We start from the raw sequence: 21,953 nt of genomic DNA, 5'->3' as shown, positions 1-21,953 counted from the left end.
CCGTTTTTAATGGTGGGGTCCACTTGAACTTTAGATCTATCTCATTATTTTTATGGTAGGGTCCATAAAACGATCTCTCCAAATGAATGAACGGTATTTATATAATATATGCATCATGGTGAGCCCCACAGAGCTTGGTGACATCACTTCAGTAGCGATATCTAATCCGCGCCCGTATCTGTACATTCAAACCGCGAATCTTGGTTGCGTTAAAATGCACGAAGTATTAAATGTCAGTTGCATTAAACGCGAAAGTAATCTGTGGTGTGGTCTATTTGGTCATTGGGTCTGCCTCATTTTTGTTTTAATGCCTTAAAATAATATGAAAAAAAGGGATCGACGGTTTGAATGTACAGATAAATCACGGTAGGCCCGCCCACAGGCTGTTCAGAGCTAGGGACGGGCGGTGTAGTACGCAATCCGCGTCCATTGCCAACTCTGTGGAAGCGGATTGGCTGGTGTACCTCACACCAGCTATATAGCTACAGTAGTAAGCAGGTTTTGTGGCTCTGATCACGAGGTATGTATTATATTCAAACTGTCCATTCATTTTGTGAGATCTACTTGAGGCTTGAGACTATAAATAAGACAAATATAACAATCAAGTCTACCACACTGCAAAAACCAGTGAGGGATTGAACATCTACCATTGAAAGCTTCATGGAGTCACAAAAGTTTTGGATCAATTTGATATTTGATTTTTCCTCTTCATCGAGGTCTATGCGAGGTTATGAACGTATTGGATGGAAATAAACGTTATGGTGGGCCCTATGAATGTTTAACGGTGAAAATCATTCTACCCAATGCTATTTGTGGTGTGGTCCATTTGAGATTTGGATATTATTAATTTTTTTGGATGATATTCTAAAATGATTTCTCAAAATGTATGAACGGTGTGGATATAATAAATACATCATGTGTAGGCGCATATAACTTTGAATCTCCTTTGAACCGTTCGTACAGCTCGGAGCGCGCTCGTCTTCACACGACACGTACACACACCAGCCAGGTCAGTGGTGTGTGGTACACCAGCAATCCGCTTCCCATGCACATTTGTGGTTTCAGCAAAACTCATATAAATACATTGAGAAAAGCTCTCTTTCTCTCAAACTCCACCAATCGAAGGGTCACAGATCTTTTGTCTCTCGTATGAATCAAATCCCAGAAATCTTTTCCATTTTCTATTCTTTCAGGAGATTTAAACAAGAACTGAATTTCATGGTCTTATTTCTTTCTCTTTACAGCAGTTGGTAAGGCCATTGAAAGATCCTAACAATCTGTTCATCTTCAAATGAATCTTCTGATTATTTTAATGCTTTTATCTCAATATATGATTTCTGGGTTTTGATTCTTTCATGTCTATAGTAAGTTTCCAGGCTTCTTTCTTTGATGGGGTGTTCTGAAATGCTCTGATTTTCAGTTTATACAAGTGGGGCGCATTGTTCAGTGATCCAAGCCGTTTGGAAGATGGGCCTCTGTTTGATTTCCAATGAATTGGAAAATATCCAAGATTGGAAGATCATAGCTGTAGAATGTTTGTTCTTTCTTCATTCGAGTGTCGATTGTTGCTGTTGTTTTGTTATGATCCTTTTTTCTTTTCTTTTTCTTTTTTCTACATTTGGGATATTTTAATTGTGTCGTGTGATTTCAATGGTTTGGATCGCTGAATTATGGGTCCCACCATGGAAGATGGAATGTTACTGCACTTGGTGTATTTTTCAGTGCAATGGGTTGTACCATGGATGCATTAACAGTCCACTTGGCATGCATGCTGGTTAATCCAGACCGTCCAAATCATGGCCCCCGATATGGATGCACCACAGACGAAGAAATACAGTGACTAGTTGATTCCCAACATCCAATTTGCAGGCATCAATGGACAGTTTAGAAGGAATTGATCTGAAAAGTCGAAATTGTGCGCAAGAAATCCAATGTAATATCATCAGATCCATGTGATTTCTGGTTATGCACTTTCCACAATGGCGCCTGCCCTTTGGACGGTCTGGATCGCCTGTACTTCAGACACGATGCTAATGCTCCCCTACGGTATAGCAAACTCCCATCAGTGTAAGATATGATTTCTGGGTTTTGCTTGTTTCGTCTAATTAGTAGGTCTCCAAGCTTATTTTAGCAAAATTAGTTGATTTTTCAGAACTAATTCATGAATTTTTACAGTAATTTTCAGTTGGTAGAACTGTAATTTCTGCTCTTGAAGATTCTATTCCGTAGTTACAGTTTCAATGCATTGCTTCAAGATATGAAATCTTTTTTTTTTTTTTGTTTTGTTTAAATTCATTTGGGTAGTAAGTTTCATCTAATTAGTAGGTCTCCAAGCTTATTTTAGCAAAATTAGTTGAATTTTCAGAACTAATTCATGAATTTTTACATTAATTTTCAGTTGGTAAAACTGTAATTCTGCTCTTGAAGATTCTATTCTGTAGTTATAGTTTCAATGCATCGTTTCAAGATATGAAATCTTTTTTCATTTTTTTTTTGTTTAAATTCATTTGGGTAGTAAGTTTCATGTGTTATTATGTGATGATGAACGTTCTTGTTTGGCCCACCAACTGTAAAGGTGGGCCCACTGTTGTGATTCATCCAGATTGCCCACCTGGCAGTCCCTGCTACGGATGGACCATGCAAAAGATTTCTCCAATGTATGATCCTAAATGCCAGAGCTGTGGGCTTTAATAGGTGGTTGAGCTAAAGGTCCATATTCAATGAGAAAAATTCAACATGTTTTTTTTTACCATGAGCCTTGAAGCTGTAATATCTGTTCTTGAAGATTGTAATCTGTATTTAGCATTTGAATGCTTTTACTGGTAAAATCCAAAATTCTCTTTTTTTAAAAAAATTTCAGTACGGAGGAATCATGGGTGTCTTGGTTGTTGCCATCATTCCAGAATGATAGAACCACATGTCAGTGGTCCACATTATTCATCTGCTGGTCCCCCTATGAATGCGTGGAGAAAAAATGTTCTGTTTTGACTAATCACCGAAACCCAATACGAAAATGATGCTGCTTCTTCGGAGCATTTTATGTTTCCAATTCTTCCATGTAATGCTTGGTTTGGAATGCTTCATTTCAAGATAAGATTTCTGTGTTCGTCATTTTGTTTGGTGATTTTATTGGAACTTTCCAGAAGGTACAAGAATCACTGAAACCCAAATGGTCGGCATTTGAACCCTTCATTTCTGGTTGTGGTTCTTGGGTTTTGCTTGTATGATCTTGGTTGTAAGTTTCCAATCCTGTTTTCACAATTCTCGTTGAAAAGTTCAGAGTTCTGAGTTGAATTTTATAGTCTTTTACAGCCATGTAGGACACTATCTTGTAGCTAGTTTCTAAGCTTATATTGGCAAAAATCCGTTGATTTTTTCAGAATTTCCAATTGAAACTCCTCTCTTCCTTTTTTAAAGTTTTGGGCTATATGTAGGTATTTGAATGCTTCTTATATCATGGCACAGTTTCTTGGCTTTTCTTTGTTTCTTTTCTGTTGTTTCCTAGTTAATTCCTTTCCTTTTCTTTTCTTTTTTCTTTTCTTTTTTTTTTTCTTTTTTTTTTTTCCATTTTTTAGTACTAGTAAGGTTTACAAAATAAGACTACAAGGGATCAAACCTTGGATAACTAACACACTATACTTTCTCCACCAGCTCTACTAATGAGCTGGAGACAGGCTATTCTTGTTTGATTCCATAGTTTCTGCAATGGCACTCATTTAAATACAGTACTCCTTGCATACACCACTTAGAAGTGTATACAGTAATGACGATGATGATCATACATATGCATGCATAAACATATGTGTGCACACGCACGCATGTGCACACATGTGTATTTGGACCAATGGCCGTCTAACCAAGGATATGGTCCATGATGGAACAGGGAAACAGGATTCATGTAGCTGACCCTAATTAGTTGGGATAAGGCTTAGATGATGGTGATGATTTGACAGATTCTAAGCTTGTTTTGGTAAAGTTTGCTGTATTGAGCAATGCTATTTCACACCCTACATTTTTATGCATACACCCTTTTGTTTTACCTTTTTGGTTTTAGGGTCAAGGTGTTCCAAAACAGTAACATTGGCCATAACAGCCGATACAGGGGCCATAACGGCCGTTATGGCCTTTTTAATTTTTTGAAAAAAATGTTACAAGGCCATCACGGGACCATTACAAGGCCTTTACGGCTTGTTTTTTCTGTAACAGCCGTTACGGCCGTTTCAACCTCCTCGTACGTAACGGTTATGACTGTTACAGTTATGTAACGGCCATTAAGTAACCGATTTTGAATACCTTGGTTAGGGCCTATGATGGTTTTAGAGTTGGTAGATTAATGTATTGTTTATTCTAAACTTTGAAACCAAGATACTTGAATTTGTTTATGAAACTTTGTTCCGAACTACTTGCATGTTGCACCCGCCCTGATTGACACCAGAATCCTTTCTTGTACTACTGCATTCCTAAAAGCTGAAAGAAATGTGTGGTGCTATCAAATAGGGTGGGTATGGATATCAATTCACTTAGTTTTTTTACAAGCTATTGTTTTAGTTCCCGAAATTCAGTTCTTGAAGTGTAAGTCGTTTCAAAAGATTTTGGGATTTGCTTATTTCATAGTTGTTGTCATCATCTAAGCCTTATACCAATTAATTGGGGTCGGCTACATGAATCATGTTCTACCATTCCAGTCTATCAAGGGTCAGACCTTCAGTTAGACCATAGGTGATTAGGTCTTTTCTTACTACCTCCATCTATATCCTTTTGGCCTTCCTCTTGCCTTTTTAGAGCTTTCAACTTGCACCTACTCACTCCTAACTAGCACCGTTATTGTTCTCCATTGCAAATGACCAAACCAAGTCCGCTTTCCCTCGTCTCAGTACCTATTGGTGCTCCTCCTAAGTTCATTCAATTACATTCATTTCTAATTCTATCTTTTGTTGTCTTCCCACTCATCCATCTCAACACCCTCATTTCATCTACACTCATCATATGAAAATGTAGTTCTTTAACTACCCAACATTCTATCCCTTAAAGCTTGGTTGGTGATCTTATAGCTATCCCATAAAATTTCCCTTTCAGTTTTGAGTGGTACACAGTGTTCACGTAAAACTACAAAGGCACATCTCCATTTCTTCCACCAAGCGTGAATTCTAGTTTTGCTTATTCATTGGAAAATTCAATTCCTATGCATTTTTTTTTTTAATCTCAAAGATTAAAATTTGGTTACTTCCACTTTATTGTACTAAGAAATCAAATCCAATTTGGTTGCACATCAAAACACACCCTAACGTGTTTTCACATGATTCTAGCTTACTGTTTGTGATTTCACTTTAACATCTAACAAGAGTCTGTAATGTTTCAGATTATTCAAGACTTCACATAAAGACGTTGATGTGAAGCTTGATTCAGTCTCCAGCCAGATTTTGCAGTTAGAAAACGGGTTCTTGCATGCGATGGAGCTTCTTGAAGGCTCCTTGTCTACTTGTCCGAGAAATCAGCATTGTGCGCATTGGGCTCGTGTCTACATGAAATATTGTCTTTGCAGTGTGAAGGATGGAGCGTCTCTAGCTTTGGGCTTGGTGAGTGTTATCAGTTGGGGAGTTGCCGAAATACCTCAAATCATTACGAATTTCAGGGAGAAATCTACAGAGGGTCTTTCTATTGCTTTTCTAATGACATGGATAATTGGGTAAGCATTACTTTCCTCATTAGTAATTTAGTGTTTTTTGTTCAAATCGATTTATTTTTTAATATTTGCTCGTAACTTAATTCCATGTGTTCCTTAGGCTTCATCACAGTGCAGATTGCCGAATTCCAGACAGTGCATCCACACACAGGCCTCGACCTGGACACTGATCCAAATCCATCTTGTTTATTTGTGGTGCTCTAGGGTCAGTCGATGTCCGGTGAGCCTATGTTCAGCCAAAGCACCAGCATTTACTTGACTGAGCCGACTGGCCTTGGGGTTGGCACCAACCAATGATAGCACTTTAGTGGGGCCCACTCTAAATTGATTATAGTCCAAAAATCATGCTGAAGGATTAATATAAACATACCGATTGTGATGCAAGACAATTAACCACTTGCTCTAAAAGTTTGACCTGATAGAGCATGACGAATCAATCCTTTTATTTCATAGCCCAGGGCCCACATCCCATGGGTTAGGACCTCGGCCAAACCCCCCTCGTGGCCCCCACTTCACATGGGTTCCGCTTCACAAGCCACCCGCCTCACACCGGTGGGGCCCACCTCACATGAGCCACACGCCTCACGTGGGCCGCCCACCCCAAGTGTGCCCCTGCATCCCACAGGCCACCCCACTCGAACTCGGTGTGAAAATGCCCATGCATTAGATTGTTGACAACCAGATGAATTATCAAATCAGAAATAATTGATGGTCCAAATTCAACAAAAATAAAAAATTAAAAAAAAAATCCATTATAAGGGGTTTGGATCATCCATTCAATCTGATTTTTGGGATAGACCCCATATAAAGCTGGGTCCACATTGGACAGTCTGATTGTGTGCATGCATTCCATGGTTACAGAGATAGAGGGCATTCAGCCATGAATACCTCATATCTATATCCTCTTTTGAACACAATGCAGGCTTCTTATCCTATAACCATGCTGTTGATGTTGCTTTGTTCTAGTACGTACGTAGAAAATGTTGTGCTGTGACATTTGAGTAGGCATTTAGTGAAAATCATTATCGAAATTCATGCGATCAAGTGTTATGTTGGGATTTTTCATGCCATGAAACCAATGTTTTTCCTGGCAATTCAGGTTTAGTTTCTGATACTTATATGCATTCTTGCAGAGATCTTTTCAACCTCATCGGCTGTAAGTTGGAGCCAGCTACTGTAAGTCACCTTCTTCATGTTCCCCATGCAAGCACTTGTACAGTAATTTACAAGCCCATTTCTCCTTTTCTAACCATTGTCATCATGGTTTTTGAATTGGTTACTTGGACAGACTCATTTGGTCCTGAGTCGAATTGTGAGTTGCCCGAGTCAGGGGGTGACTCGTCCAATTCGGGCCAAGCTATCTTTTTTCTTTCTTTGTTTATTTCTTTTCTTTTCTTTCTTTTTCTTTTTCTTTTTTTCTGTGGGTGTGTGTGGTTGGGCCCGAGTTGACTCAAACACATCGCATCCAACTCGGATGAGTCCGCAGTTCATGATTGTCATGTGGATGTTTACATTATTCCATCCAAATGATAAACATTATGAATCCCATTTGCACACAGATATCAACATATATATGCATGTGTACATATGTTGACTGGCGGCACATGCACATGCATGCACACGCATGCGCACATATCTGTATGAAATACACCTAAATTCATGTTAATTGGAGGTTTGCTGGGGTTGCTTACGTCTTCTTCCCCACCATGGTGTGATCCAGACTGTTCATCTGGTAGGTCGTGTCATTGATGGAATGCATGGAAAATTCCCACTGATTAAAGGTCTATTAGGGGTACTCCTGTCTAAAGAAGTACCAGATTAGCCTCATGCCACAGCAAAATCAAAGTGCTGGCAGGGGGATGTTTACTCCACGTGAGATAAGATTAATCCTTTTGGCTATCTTGTTCTGGAATCAGTTTCCATGCAGCGGACAGCTGGTCATTGAACTTTTGCAAATCAATAACAGGAATTCCTGTTTCGATGGGTTAAACAGGATCGGTGAATTGTCAACTCAAAATACCTGGGAAAATTAAATGTTCTTATATTATATGTATTTAAATCTGTACGGTTATTTCTAACTCACCTTTTACATGGATAGTCAGGATCCCTAATCAGTGGGATTTCCCATGGGGCCCATCTGTGATGGATGGAGGGAGAGAGAGAGAGAGAGAGAGAGAGAGAGAGAGAGAGTAAATATTTTAATCTATATGAATTGAGTCGTGAACGTTCAATCTAATCAAGAGGAAATGACGAAAATCAATGAGGTTTCCTCGTATTCATATTTCATACAGCAGGTGCATGCCTTTTGAACCCAACTTGAATCTGATGTGATTGCAACTTGGAACCCAAAAGAAACAATAATTCAGTAATCTCCACTTTAGTGGACAAGCATTCGCTTGGGTAGGGGATCATGCAAAATAGGGAGTAAGCCCATTCCCATTTGGTGGGCCCCATGCCATCCACATTTTTTTTTCCTGCCTAATTGCAATTATTGTCGTGTTTAGTTTTCTTCTGGAACTTCCATATTTGCAATTAACTAATAAAAAGGCCACTTCAGCTCATCCAATCTGATGCAGAGAGCATATGACCCGCCAAAATGAACATTAGGCTTAATCCTGTTTACATGGCTCCCCCACCCAAACGGACCCATAATAATTTCAATTCAATTCGATAGCAGACACAAACACTCATTCAGTGTATCTGTCAAATAAATAAGAATATGATTCTGTATGACCTAAACAAGTTAAGACTAATTTTTGTCATTCTGTTTGATTTTTGCAGCTGCCAACCCAATATTACATGGCATTCGTAAGTGTGTTAGCCAAAATATATATTTTTTAAAAAAATAAATCCCATAATGTCCCCTAAACGCTTGCTGATTTGCAGTTATACACGGTTACTACAGTTATTTTGGCCAGCCAAACTGTATACTATGGCCACATCTATCACCGACTGAAAGCCAATAGGCTAGGCCTACCTCATAAGGTTAGATTCTTTGTAAGCTTGTTTCTTTCTTGGCTAATATTTGTAGATTTTCACTATTTTAACTTCGAAGACGAGTTACATGTATGGCTAGATAATGCAGGGGCATTTTCACACTGGGCTCAAGTGGGGTTGCTTGTGGGATGTAGGGGCACACTCAGGGTGGGCAGCCCATGTGAGGCAGGCCCCACTCGTGTGAGGCGGGTGTCTCGTGTGAGGCGGTACCCATGTGATGTGGGGTCCATGATGGGAGGTTTGGCTAAGGTCCTAACCCATGGGATGTGGGGCCTAGGCTATGAGATAAAAGGGATTAATTCACCATGCTCCATTAGTTCGAGCTTTTAGAGCAAGTGGTTAATTGTCCTGCATCACTAGATTTGTCGAAGATGGATCCACCTCAAATGTTTCTCCTTTAAGGCCAAAGTCAACGTGTGGGGCCTACCGTGACATATTAATGACATCCAATGCATTCATCATTTGCGCACTATATTTTGGCACCCAAAAATCAGGTAAACCCAGAACTCAGGTGGGCCACACTAGATGGAACAGTTGGGATTACGACGCCCACCATCAAACACCTTCCAGATTGGATATGGGGCTGACTGTATTTTCTATATTCCATAGAATCTATTCTGAAGATGCATCCGACCAAGAACGATGGACACCTAAAAACAGGTCATTCCCAAGCTTAGGTGGGCCACAACACATGATTTTAGAGGGTTTAGGCATGATTTTACTGGTGTGGCCCACTTGAGTTTGGATTGACCTGAGTTTTGGGAAGCAAGGAGAATGGGAGGGACCTCACATGATGAACAGATTTCATGTAATTAAAACATCACGGTGTGTCCCACAGCAATTTGTATGGTAAGCTTAACCTAGAAATGTTTGTATTAGATCCAGCCTCCTGTTGAAATGTGTAGTATCATTTATTGTATGGTGCAGACCCTATGTGCCAAAGATTGGAGAATGCTTTTATCAATCAAGACTTTGGGGACTCGGAATCAACCTATAAAATGAGAGCTTTTCTGATTTTACCATCAGGCATCAAGTCAACTATTATTTATTTATTTTGTTTGGTTTCTTAAAAAGATGTTCAATGACTTACTGATAGACTTGGAAATTGGACTCTGGTTTCTAAGTCCGATTTAAAATGGAAAGAAATGTGTAAAGAGATATTTGAGCCTATCTGTGGATATTGTATTTTGAGGGGAAAAAAAAAACTTTAATGCTCTGGCACTATGATGGATGGTATACAGGCACTTAGAATTGCATATGTGGTGTATAAGTAATTCAAATTAAATATTCCAAATCATGGGTATTAGTTTAGATGTATCATGGAACAAACATTACGCTTATTTGCTCATTTGACTATGAGTATCGGATCGGGGGGCATTTATTGGATGGTTAAAGATGAAAACAAAGAAGAAGAAGAAATCTAATGGTCTGGTTTCAACAAACAAGTGTCCACAAATCAGAGCTTAGGCCTGTGAATCTGATTTTGGGACTGTGACTTAGAGAAAGTGGGTTCCATAATTTAGTTGGTTTACCACATTTATAATTTCTTAGTGTCTGTGCAGAAAGCATCATATACAGCCAGAGTAATTCCCCTTCTATTTTATGTTTTTTGTTCTGTTCTACCCTTAGTCATTGTCTTGTATCGGTTTTCCTCGAGGGTATTCTTGTTCATTGTCAATCTATTTAACATAAATACTAATGATCGTCTCTGTTATTGTAGAGAAATTTAGTGTTCAGTGCGTCACCTTATTCGCTGTACCTTCATGTACACTGAATAAGGTAAACGTCATTACTGTTATAAATATCATTGTGTATTAAATCATCTTTGGTGGTTTTTTGAGCGAAGGTGCCCAAACTTCATGATGAGGAAGCAGTGAGTAAAAACAAGCAAAATGATGGCGTCTTTGTTGAAAAAGGACGCAAATCTGACGTTAATCAGACAAATGGATCCAGTGTTGCAGAGGAAGGACTTCACAAGCCAAGCTCACCGATTTCAGTCTCTGCTACAGTGAATTCTCATCACGGGTCTCATGAGAGAGACTTGTATTACATGTAAGTGTTTGTCCAACCACAACCCTGTTCTAAACATCTGTTATGATGTGACCATATTCAGCTGTATTGTATTCGTATTGGTTCACCCTGATACACGATACAGGGGTCAATTCGGGGCTGATATGACTCCGTGTTGGCTAATATGGGGGCTGATTCGGGCTTATATGACCCCTTATTGGCCGATATGGGACCGATAGAGGCCAATGTGGGGCCGTATTGGCCCATATCGTGTCCGTAATTGGGGAGATTGATACAGGTTACTTATATTTAAAACCATGTCTGCAACTCTACAAGCCACAACTATGTGATGATTTTCTTGAGAAGTAACTAGAAAGCTGGATTTCAAAATTATTGGAGCTTGGCTTTGCGAAGTTCAATTACGTTATCAAATGAGCTCTGGCAAGTGGTAAGGCTAATAGGAAGAGTAGGATTCTCAGTTTTATTATCTTTGGATGTGAGATCCGGGCTCTTCATCTGGTGGGGCCCGTCATTTATGAGCTATGTGCTGAAGACCTGGCCAGCTTGATCATCAAATGGGCCACATGTTTACATCAAATGTAGACTGGATTTTTTTCTTACCTATTTTTTTTCTTCCTAGTACATGTTTATGGCATGGATTATTTTGGTTGACAACGCTGTTCAACAAGTTTGTAAGATTGAAGAAAATGCCAAATGAATGGAGGAAAAGTACCATGGTACCAATTTAAGAGAATTTAGGGGACGTACATAACTGCACTAGCTATCGTGGAATTGAACTTATGAGCCATACTATGAAATTTTGGGAGAGAGTAATTGAGCAAAGACTAATGCATGAGATGAATGTATCAAAAAAATCAATTTTGGTTTTATGCCTGGGAGGTCTACAATTGAAGCTATTTTTGATACTTAGACGATTGATGGAGAAATATTGGGAGTGGAGGAAGCATCTCCATTTATTGACTTAAAGAAAGCATATGTTAGGGTCCATGTAGAGTTAATACAATGGGTGTTAGGAAAGAAAGGAGTTTTAAGAGGATATGTTGACATGATTAAAGATATGTATGAGGGAAAGATAACAAGTGTGAGGACCACTAGGGGAGAGACAAGTGAGTTCTGAATCACTGTAGGCTTTCACCAAGGGTCGGCATTGAGCCTGTACCTTTTTGCATTGGTTATGGACGAGTTAACGAGGCATTTGTAGGAAGAGACCCATGGTGTATGTTGTATGTAGATGACATGGTTCTGATTGACAAGACGAGGGAAGGTTTTTACCCAAAACTAGATTTATTGAGGGATGCTCTAGAATCTAAAGGATTTACAATTAGTTGAACTAAAACAGAGTATATGGAGTGGAATTTTAATACCAATTGGAGTGAAAATGAGGAATTAGTTAAGATTGAGGACCAAGAAATTTCCCAAAATGACCACTTTCAAAACATTAGCTCAATAATTCATAACGGTAGGGAGATTGAGAAGGATCTTGCCCATAGAATTCAAGGTAAGTGGAAGAAGTGGAGGTGTGCCTCTGGAGTTTTATGTGATCGTCGTGTACTACTCAAACAAAAAGGAAATTTTTACAGGATAGCCATAAGACAACCCATGCTTTATGGGACAAAATTTTGGGCAATTAAGAACAACTTGTTCATAGGATGAGTGTAGCTGAAATAAGGATGTTGAGATGGATGAGTGACAAGACGAGAAAGTATAGAATTAGAAATGAATGAATTCAAGGGAACTTAGGAGTAGCACCAATATGTAATAAGATGAGGGAAAGTAGACTTAAATAGCTCAGCCATGTAAAATGGAGACCAAGAACTGCACTGGTTAGGAGTGAGTTGGTACAAGTTGAAGGCTCTAGAAGGGCAAGGACAAAGCCCAAAGGGATGTGGATGGAGCTTGGACAAAAAGATTCGATGACATATGGTCTAAATGAAGGTATGGTCCTTGATAGACTGGAATGGTGGAGCAATATTCATGTAGCCATCCCCAAGTAATTCGGATACAACTTAGATGATAATGATGTTTGTGGCCCACTTGGTGAGCAAAAAACCTAAATTTTCAGGCAAAGGCACATTACCCGGTGGGTCCCACTGGCAGTAGATGAATAGCACAATCCAGATTGACGTGTGTAGTGAGAAGAATGAGAATCCTATTATTATAAGTAGCCTTTTGTTTTGTTCCCTCTTCTCTATCTACTGCAGCCTATTATTCTAAGTAGCCTTTCGTTTTGTCCCCTCCCCTCTTTCTACTTCAGCCTATTATTCTAAGTAGCCTTCACATTACTCTTAGTAAACAAATTGAGGTTTTCATAGATTGAGAGAACTTTGTCATTTTTTGTGAAGAAATCTATCTTCACAAGGGAGAACCATGGCTTCGTTAAAAGCATCGGAGTTTATGGAAATTCACATATAATATTCAACCACCATGACTGCTTTCAGTCCTTGATTGTCATTGCAAATAAAGTGCTGTTGTTTCAGAAAAAAGAAAAAAGAAAAGAAGAAGAAGAAGAAGAAGAAGAAGATCAGATTGTTTGGCTGATGTTTCAATCCAAGTCTAGATTTGCTCACTTGAGCCTATATAGAATTGTGTTTCCAGTGTGAATCAGCCAAGATGGAAAAAAACAAAACAAAACAAAACAAATGAAAAGCCAACTTCCAAGCCCGAGTTTTCGAATATTGTATGCCAAAAGTTCAAATAATCAAGATCTAAGTCATTCACCCAACCCGGCCCATTTTGTTATTAGTCTGTAGCAGTCTTTGGACTCTAACCCCCAAAACACACACACACACACACACACACACACACACACACTTCCTTTGTATATACTTGGATTTGAATATTCAAGAACTGAATTCTTTGCATCTGAAATTGAAATGGCCAGGTCAGCAAGATCTCTAACAAAGAGTCATACGCCTACAGTGGGATCGTACTTAGCACGCTCACGTGATTATGTGAAATCGCCTTCTACGAATATGGTTGATCAAAATTCCATAGAGGAGCCTTTGCTTCGTGGGCCAATGAACATGCAGTCTTCACCACCTCCAAACACTAAAAGCATGCTTTGTGTGGTGAGCTCAGATATGATTTAAACGAGTTACTACTCATCTTTCCAGTTCCATGAGCTCCACTAAGCCCACACGCACTTTCACATGCGGCCGTACATGGCAACTTAGCAAGTCATTTCATTCCACTCATCAGGTGGGCCACTTGTATGAAATCAATGGATGGTTGCCAATGATCCATGTACAAAGTACAAGTGTGGTCCTTTTAGGTGGATCACACATGTATTAAAATAACAGAGTTTTGAAAAGATTGGTAATAGTCCACAATGCAAAGAGCATATCACCATAGTTTTTGAGTTGGGTCATCTGCAAGGCATGGCCCACATATACTGTACAGCCTGGATTCCCCGCGCATCTGCCTGGTTGGTACTGCTTGTGAAGAGCTGCATGTGGGCTTACCAAGACTCTTTAAGTTCCAAAAGACGGTATAAAATCCTTATTTTCCCCTTTCTCATGTGGTTGGCAGGTCACTGCAGCAATGTTCTTTCTCAGTAGCTTTGATCTCGACCTTTCCCGAAGCAACAGGTTTATTTCAGTTTTAGAAAAGCCGCATAGAGGAATTGTCATCCAGGTTGGGCGAAAGCTTTTACAGGTAACAAAGTTCATTAAATAAATTTCTTCCGAGTATCCCTAAATAGGAAATTTAACTTAAAATATTTGAAAAAAAAAAATCCAGCAAAATTAGAGCTGCAGCCTACTATATGTCCATTGATCTGATGGTGCAAACAGTGGATGGACCATGGCCAGCAAATTGTTTCGACAGAACAAGCCTAACCGTTCAATCAATGTGCTGCAAATTGATGGTTAAGAGAAATGCTTATGCACTCTGATGCAGGACAATTAACCACTTGCTCTAAAAGCTCAAACTAATAGAGCATAGCCAATCAATCCCTTTATCTCATAGCCCAAGCCTCACATCCCATGGGTTAGGACCTCAGCTGAACCCCCCTCGTGGGCCCCACTTCACATAGGTTCTGCCTCACATGAGCCACCCACCTCACATGGGCAGGCCCCGCCTCACACGAGCCACCTGCTTCACACGGGCCACCCACCCCGAGTGTGCCCCTGCATCCCACAGGCCACCCCACTCGAGCCCGGTGTGAAAATGCCTCTGCATTACACTCTCTTCAATGGAATAGGGGCCAAAGATTGGATGGGTAGGATCTTCCGATCTGGTAGGTTTTGGGTGCACGGTCCATCCATGATGAGCATTATCAGAGCAACAGTGTGGAAGACTGGACCATCACACTCACACATGCCCAATTGATCTGCTTTTTGGCTTTTTGTTTGGGTTGGATTGTTTTCAGAGTAATGGTGGGCCATTGCTGCAAGATGGAGCTGGAGGTAGTGGGATTGGAACCATTCTTGGTTGGGCAATGGCAGCTATTTACATGGGCGGACGGCTTCCTCAGATTTGCTTAAATGTGAGATTTTACTACTGCAAGTGGATTCATCTGGACCATTCAAAATATATTGCAACTCATCTTATAACACACACGGATATAGCTGCTTACCTTTATGTAACGAAATCAGAAAAGGGACACATGCTTCTTTAGAATTTTCATCATTTATAAAACAATTGGAGCCTCCCGGCAACGGTTTATATTGGTGTCGTTCAAATGCTACAGCATATGTTCCTCGACCTGATGAAATGTATACTATCCTCAGGTTTTCAGTTTGTACACTTGGGGCCCATGGTATTGTGATCCAGACCGACGGTGGATAGACCCTGGTCCAAAATCTCACAGGCTGAAAGATTCTAGCAGCCAGTCTTGGGCCTCTCTTTAGTTGGATGCAGACCACTCAGTGTCTCCATTCTTAAATGTCTGCATGCCACAGATTAGAAGGTTGCGATTATCCTATTGCAGATTTTCTGAGGCTTAGTTCATACACAATGGGCCCAGCAGATCAATGGTCTGGATCACTTGAAAATGGGCCTATGTGTGCAGATTAAAAACATGAGCGTAGTGCATCTCCTCGGGTTAAGGATCGTACAATTTGTATAATTTAAATGGGGTCGAGATAATTTGAATTTCTATACATATTGATGCTAACTAAAATGAGATTAACTCATTTTAAGTGACAGCCAAACAGGCCCTTAGTCTTTTCCATATAAGTTTCCGAGTATACAACTAAATGGCTGAATCTAACTTTGTATTGGTTTTGAACGTTTTTACAGATTAGAAGGGGCAGTGCCGAGTTAAGCCTTTTTTCTTTTCTAGTTTCCTTCAATTTCATTTTTATATACCAGAAGCCTGATTGCCTCAATATTTTAGATCATCATTATCATATGTGCCAATAAATAACAAAATACAAGTCTTGTCGGCCTGATGATTAGATGGGGTTGATTTTTGAAAAAGGTGATCCTCTTGGTACGGCCTTCCAATTGGATGGGTTGGATGTTGCATGCACATTACATGTTGAAAGTTATCCACTGCTGGACTGTGACTTATCAGTGTCGCGTCATCATCATCATCATCTGTGCCTCATGCTAGAGCAATCAGAACTGTTAGTGGACCAGCATGTCCTAAATTTTATGGTGATTTGATAATTCTAGCAAACCGTTTGGTGTAATTTTGCCCATTGATGTGAAGTGTAGCTTGTTTCATTGATACACTTTCTCTATCCGTCCATCTTCTGATAACGAATTTGACATCTAACAGTCTGGTCGTTGTAATTTCTCTATATACCCTACACATGATGGCCCACTAGGTCAACACTTCTGATTTCTCTAGAAGTGCACTATGTATTGGTTGAGTTGCTACTTATTAGCATGCCTCCATGTGTTGAATAGATGTTCACCTGGGTCGGGTCAACTCAAAGACTCGATATATATATATATATATATATATATATATATATATATATATATATATATATATATATATATACATATACAGTAGTTAGATATGGTGTTAACATTAGAAAATAAGAAAAAAAGCAGAAGGGATTCGACTTCCGTTCTGCTTCTTCTCTAATTTTATACAAAGGTGATCTGACAAGGTGAGTGACTCGGCTAGGTTATTGTGAGTCGCATCAAGTCAACTAAGTGAGTCAAGTCGGTGATTCTTCCCGAATCAGTTCGGAGTAACTCTCATAACCAAGTTTCCTAATAACTCGGCTAGAAATCTCACCGAGTCAAGTAGACCCGGATGAGTTTCAAGTCGAGTCAGCGAGTTTTAGAACTATGGCTTGCATGTGCTATTTCTTCTAATATTAGTGTTGGGGATTTAGATCTAACTACCACTTCCAAATTGTCACCCATCCAATTCATCTGATAGTGGGCCAGACCAGAATGATGGTGTCCTTGAAGTTTTGGGTAACTACATCTTGATTGTGTCCGTAATCATGATGAATCTTCTCTTTGTCAATTTCTGCAGGGGCTTAATCCGTTCATGTTCATCTTCGCATTGATCGGAAATCTGACATATGTAGCCAGGTAACCATGTTCAGCTTCACACATTTCATTGACTAGCTTTGGTTTCCATTTGTTTTCTACAGCTGTGTATTTTTCAAAGAGATCGAAATCGTGTTTGTGCAAAGTAATAAATCATGGCAATTCATCCACCGCATACATGGTTGCCAATCCAGACCATAAAACCATTGTCCTATCATGGGTGGTGTGCTGTAACAGTCATTGTGGGGCCGTAAATGCCATTACGTAAAGGTAATGGTGGAGACCATTACACATAGGAGGTCGTAACGGCTGTTATGGGTCATTATGCCTGTATCGTAAAGGTAACGGTGATGGCCATTACAGCCACCGTTACTATTATGGAATACCTTGGTGGAGACCCCAAAAATTGTACTAATTGGATGAACTTAACCATGTGATTTTGCCCATTGAAGTTCAGGCATTCATTGATGTCAATCAATCGGACAGTTTAGAATCACCTGATCAATGCGATTTTCAGGTTATGCTTCAGCCACAGTGGGGCCCACAATTTTGATGATCTGGATTGGTGTGCATGTCACATGAAACGTGGAAGGGGCGCCAACCAAAATTTGGAGTGTATGATAGATTTTCGTTTCATGTGTAGATATTAACTTAGAAAGAATCTACCCTTTGATAGATGGACTTTACAATGGACCCCTTCTTTCATGCAGCATTCTTGTGAACAGCTTGGAATGGTCTAAAATCAGATCAAATCTTCCTTGGTTGGTGGATGCTGGAGGATGTGTTATTCTCGATACTTTCGTATCCTCAGCAGTTTTTTGTTTATCTTGATATGTTTGGATTTTGGCATGCACTTCATTGAATTTTGGGACAGTTTTTTTTTTTTTTTAAACAATCTTGATTTTTAGTCGAAAGTCAATTGCTTCGGCACTCAATAATGTTCTGGTGTGATGTTCAAATTTTAGGCCGTACCTTGGATTGGGCACAGTGTATCTAGGACTTTTTAATGGTGGGTGTTCCCATCCCTACTGTTCCTGTGGTGTTGTCCACCTACATTTTGGATCCGCATTTTTTTTTGACGCCAGAGGACATGAAGAGGCATACATGATGTATGGCTTGGATGTCATGCACACATTACAATGGGCCCCGTGCATCATGTTTCAGGCTGTGGTCCAAGAGTCAACTGGGCGAGATTTTTTTTAGTAGTGGAGATAAAACCTTAACAGATATAATCCAGATACTTGTGCAGTTCATCTACTTCCGCTGGCGGAAATCCAAAGGCTCTCAAGTCAATCATGACCTTCTTGTTGCAGCTTAAGCCGCGATCTTGTCTGCGACAGCATTGCAGAGGTTTGTTTCTTGTTTCCTTTATGTTCTTTTCTGGATTCCATGTTAGCAGATTCAGTAAGTGTAGTGTGTGAAAATGAGAGGCATTATACAATGCTTACGATCAATCGGGCCAGCATTTCATACAAGCAAATGGTCAGGATTGGTCGGCCCTACTTGGTGCCAAGTACTGTCCCTCTTTAAAATGCCTGATATGTTCACCCTCTATAAAAATAACTAAAATTAGCCACACTGTAGAGGTAATTAGGGTGTCGAACACTGATTGGATGTCCCTGGATCTTGGACTTATATCAGACCTGGTGGGCCAGGACCAGGCCCTCCCTCATGATGGAAATTCCTGTGGATGGTTTGGATCTGGCACATGTGCTACACATTTTCCGTGTGATCAATGAAAAGGAGGATAAGGCCAGTTTTCCTTGCAACTGTGCTAGTCTGGTGCAGATTCAAAATGAAGAGGAATGATCACATATGTTCAAATGTATGCGAGTTCCCATATGGCCAAGTTTTCGTGGGCCCACCGCGATGTGTGTGCAGAATCCAAACCATGAATCAGTTGCACCACCTCCTGTGGCCTAGCTTCTGTGGGGCCCACCTTGATGTATTTTATTTTATTTTTCAGAATGACTTGATTTATCCATGTTTTGCAGAATGGGGGTGACTATTTCCTTTATCTAACGGTCTTTACAGCTGTAATGTAACCATTTATTTGATACTATGCATATAGCCCAAAAATTAGTTATACCCAAAACTCATGCCTAAAACTTGTATAGCATCCCTGAGTCCTGTTGTGGTGCCTATGATGAATGGATTTGATTAATATATGGCATGTTGGGCCTCCCACGCACTTGGGAAGTTTCTTTGGAGGGCGCTCACCCTCCCCCTTGCTCTGTGTCGCCCATCTGATTGGATTACACGGGTTTGTTGGGCTTTGGGCCTTGTGCCTAGCATGGGGAAGTTTTTTTTTTCCTTTCTAATGGACGGTTTGGATGGCACAAACACATTGCGGTGGGCCCCACCCATCACATAATCTTGTGATCATTTGCCGAAAATAAAGTGGTTGTAACTAATGTGGTGTCCAAAGGGATCCACCAGGCTCTACTCATTGCAGTCATTGCCGGTGCCTGAATTTCAAGCATGCTGAATGACCTGCGCCGCTAATTCCAGGCCCAGCAAATAAACCAGCCAGATTTGTATTTAATATGTGCAGTCCACTTGTTGGTTTGTTAGTATGGTTTTTGAAAAAATCAAGAGAGAGAGAGAGAGAGAGAGAGAGGAAGTTTGAGAAAAATAGCTTTGAACCCATTTGGTTTTTACTTGTGAGAATAGTCACGTTGGAGAGAAATGAGAACTTTTTCTTCTTTAAATATAGAAGCATGAGGTAAGCTTATGTTTTGTCCATTGAAACAATTCCACTTATATTCTGTCGTTAGATTTATATATCTTTAATTTTGGTAATTAATTTCTGTGTATTGAAACAACACACTTACACCCCAACATGTGATTAGCTAGAATTAACTGCTATTAAAATCAATGGTCAAGTCAGGTTTTTACCAATATTCATCTACCTGTTGCATGCAGGTCGGTCTTTGGATTGTGAGCATGAGTAGTGGCATTTGGTACACTCATTCAAGAAGCGAGGTCCAAACCCGATAAGCCGGGTCCGTTCACCAGCTAACGAAGGCCTCATGATCAGAGGTTGGGCACCCAGGTCAATAGCTTTCGGTACCTTCGAGGGAATAATGTCATTTAAACTTATTCTTTTGTGAAAACATTCAAGCAATAAGAACATCATCGAAGTATTTGTAATTGGGATTGTTTGTAGAGTTAAATCAAGTAGTAATCGTTCTCATTCCCAAATATTGCATTATCAGACTCTCTTTCTCTTCCCCCTTAGTTTACATTCAGCCTTTTTTCCTAGGGCCCACTTAGTAATAAAATTTTGTACTTGTCACCTAAGAAAATTTTACATTGTTCAACATTAGTGTGGCCTGAGTTTTGGATGGGCTGAATGACACAGATAGACGGATTGGATTTTATATAAACATTGTGACCTTTAGAGAGATTTATGTTCCTTGCATTGAGGGGAGTGCTATGTCGTCCTAAAGGAGCAGTTTACCTGTGCCTTGGCCAACAGCGATGTTTGTGAGAAATCCAGGCCATCCATTGTTTGGCCACATCGTTGAGGCATATCTAGAACTTGTTGCTCTTAATTTAACCGGTCAAAATGCAGCCAGTCAAGGTCACTTGTGTGACTGAGGGCCTAGATCGGAAGTACGTGTGCATGTATAATTACGCGGGCATGCCAGAGTCTGCTCAACTCAAGGATATTGACTGAATTAGCCGACAAATTGAAGACTGGATTTGGACCTAGAGCCCTCTCAACCACTGCCTGATTGAATGGTTTCAACCACCTCTCTATTTTTTCTTTAATTTTTTGAGTAACTTCAAGGTCATCCTTCTCAGTGGTTGTGGTTGCTTGAATGGCTTGAAACCGTTTTTTATTAGGAGGCAGTGTTCAACTAAAGCACGATCCAATCTAAGCATCTCATGATAGTCTTAGACAAAATATTCTGCATAATTTTGGAGAAAATAGATCATCTCCATCCACAATTGTGAAGCCAACCCCGCACTAATGAACGTAGGGTGTGGGTTGTCCTTTGTCCTGAGATTTACCTCAATCAAAGTATCTTGAACGTCTGCCTTGGCGTCATCCATCTTAAGAGGTGCTAACTCGAGTTCATGGAATGCTATATCATAATCCACTATGGTATCTTCCTCTATAAGGCATTCAGCAATGTGAATGTAGGAGTCCTCTTGGTTTTCATGGGCACAAAGACGCTCCTCAAGCTTGCTAATTATGACCGTGATCTCAGCCTCTCTACTTTTATCATTGAAATCCATCAAAGGATCTCCTCAACAAAGTGTTATTGCTGATACGGAATAACCACTCTCAGCTCTTTTACTGCCTTCAAAGCTTCTTAAAAAATTGTGATAGTCGGCTCCATAGACCAGTCCTCTAATATAATGATAACTAGTCGGTGAAGCCATCTCCATAGAGGTGCAATAATCGATCTTAGTGAGAAGTTCTACAATATAATAATTACACTGCCAATCTGAAAATTCAATCTGGTTTCTGTTTCGACGGATTTTTGTCCTGCAACAAAAGAATCCCATTACCTGGCCGGGCTAGCTGAGATGAGTACGTCGAGATCCTATGAATGTTCGACTATACAGCTGTAACTCCAGCCAGATGGTTGTTTTTATTTCAGCTTATCAGGGGCAATGAACACAAACCGCTTGTTGTAGAACTTGGCTTTGAACATATTTGAGTCCACGATAAATGGTTGTTTTTCGAGCTGGATGATCCCTGCTCAAGATCTACTCCACAATATTACAAATGGTGCATTGACGAGCGGACGCACTGGTTGGAGTGGAT

At 40.0% G+C, this 21,953-nt stretch overlaps 1 protein-coding gene across 5 annotated transcripts; it reads left to right on the top strand.

The window, feature by feature from the left end:
- Nucleotides 1-1,112: 1,112 nt before the first annotated feature.
- LOC131227566 (uncharacterized) lies at nt 1,113-20,498 on the top strand. 5 transcript variants are annotated; one of them, XM_058223368.1, is made up of 15 exons: nt 3,182-3,235; nt 3,884-3,970; nt 5,360-5,686; nt 6,817-6,859; nt 8,465-8,491; nt 8,570-8,668; nt 10,527-10,732; nt 13,593-13,779; nt 14,240-14,365; nt 15,081-15,197; nt 15,953-15,973; nt 17,154-17,212; nt 17,881-17,971; nt 18,408-18,520; nt 20,096-20,498. In XM_058223368.1, the coding sequence occupies exons 3-14, from the start codon at nt 5,451-5,453 to the stop codon at nt 18,486-18,488; spliced, it is 1,293 nt and encodes a 430-aa protein (XP_058079351.1). In that variant the 5' UTR covers nt 3,182-3,235; nt 3,884-3,970; nt 5,360-5,450; the 3' UTR covers nt 18,489-18,520; nt 20,096-20,498. The 5 variants fall into 5 exon arrangements, with proteins under 5 accessions (XP_058079353.1, XP_058079349.1, XP_058079350.1 ...); XM_058223370.1 differs by lacking the exons at nt 3,182-3,235; nt 3,884-3,970 and adding an exon at nt 1,113-1,250; XM_058223366.1 differs by lacking the exons at nt 3,182-3,235; nt 3,884-3,970 and adding an exon at nt 3,025-3,146.
- Nucleotides 20,499-21,953: the final 1,455 nt, after the last annotated feature.

This window comes from Magnolia sinica, chromosome 15, assembly GCF_029962835.1.
Source record: "Magnolia sinica isolate HGM2019 chromosome 15, MsV1, whole genome shotgun sequence".
NCBI classification, from domain to species: Eukaryota; Viridiplantae; Streptophyta; class Magnoliopsida; order Magnoliales; family Magnoliaceae; genus Magnolia; species Magnolia sinica.
Note: the sequence above shows the minus strand (reverse complement) of the source record. Positions and strands in the feature narration are given on the sequence as shown.

Bases quoted from the DNA above. Each gene is read 5' to 3' on its own strand.
- LOC131227566 (XM_058223366.1), top strand. From the start codon at position 3,040: ATGTTTCCAATTCTTCCATGTAATGCTTGGTTTGGAATGCTTCATTTC. The intron at 8,669-10,526 runs GTTAGATTCTTT...TTTTGAGCGAAG, and splicing joins GGCTAGGCCTACCTCATAAG to GTGCCCAAACTTCATGATGA. The intron at 15,974-17,153 runs TTAAGCCTTTTT...CAATTTCTGCAG, and splicing joins TTAGAAGGGGCAGTGCCGAG to GGGCTTAATCCGTTCATGTT.